At 40.5% G+C, this 1135-nt stretch overlaps 1 protein-coding gene across 1 annotated transcript; it reads right to left on the bottom strand.

Moving 5' to 3' along the window:
- Positions 1–930, bottom strand: LOC138766452 (olfactory receptor 6B1-like). The gene has a single exon (XM_069944044.1). The coding sequence runs from the start codon at positions 928–930 to the stop codon at positions 1–3; it is 930 nt and encodes a 309-aa protein (XP_069800145.1).
- Positions 931–1135: the final 205 nt, after the last annotated feature.

Genomic DNA, 1135 nt, shown 5'->3' with positions numbered 1-1135 from the left:
TCACAATTGTGATATCACAATTTTCACAGCAGTCTTCTTCATGGCCGCTATCACTTCCTGATTCCGCAGAGTATAAATGACAGGATTCAGTAGAGGAGTCACTATGGAAGGGACTATGGAAACCATTTTATTTAAGTGTAAGAGACCACCGGTAGTGGGACGGACAAAAATGAAGATGATGGATCCGTAAAACAGTAATACAACAATGAGGTGTGAGGCAAAGGTGGAGAAGGCTTTCCTCCTCCCTTGTGCTGTGGGGAGCATCATCATGGTTCGGATTATACATATATAGGACAAAATAATTAATATAAAACAACCTATAATTATAAACAACGTAAGGCAAAAACATAGCTTTTCGACACTTGACGTGTCGGAGCAAGAGAGCTTGAGTAAGGGGCCGAGATCACAATAGTAATGGTCAATTTGGTTTTCGCCACAAAATGATAGGCTTAAGATCTGTAGACACGGGGCAAGAATTGAGGCAAAGCCGATAACCCAGGACCCGGTTATAAGTATAGTGCAGACCCTGGTACTCATGACGTAGAGATAGCGCAGGGGGTTACAGATGGCCACGTACCGGTCATAGGCCATTACAGTCAGCAGAAACATTTCTGTGGCACCGAGAGAAAAGTGGAAATAAAACTGCACCATACAGCCGGCTGGAGAAATGGATTGTTCTCTGGTTTTAAGAGACCAAATGAGTCTGGGAACAGTTACAGACGGATACCAGATCTCCAGGAACGAGAGTCCACTGATAAAAAAGTACATGGGTTTGTGTAGACTCCGCTCCGTTCTTACAATGATGACAATGAACATATTGGCGGTTACGGTGACAAGATAAATAATGGATATAATAATGAAAAGGCAGAATCCGGTCTCTTTCAATAGCGAGAAGCCCAGTAGCAGAAACTCAAGTGACCACCGTCTCATTTCTTGGCTGTCGTTTCCTCATGTTAAGTTTTAGTTACAAAAAATTTACTTAGGAAACATTTTTTAGAAATCCATTAAAAATTTTAAGTTACACAAAATTATGTTTTACCATTAGGTCCTGAGTTGTCAAACATGCCTGCAAAGACATCACCCACTAACTCCTTAATATTCAGTATTTAATGTTTTTGTTTGAAAAAAACTAAGA

The sequence above is a fragment of the Dendropsophus ebraccatus genome, chromosome 10 (assembly GCF_027789765.1).
Source record: "Dendropsophus ebraccatus isolate aDenEbr1 chromosome 10, aDenEbr1.pat, whole genome shotgun sequence".
NCBI lineage: Eukaryota > Metazoa > Chordata > Amphibia > Anura > Hylidae > Dendropsophus > Dendropsophus ebraccatus.
Note: the sequence above shows the minus strand (reverse complement) of the source record. Positions and strands in the feature narration are given on the sequence as shown.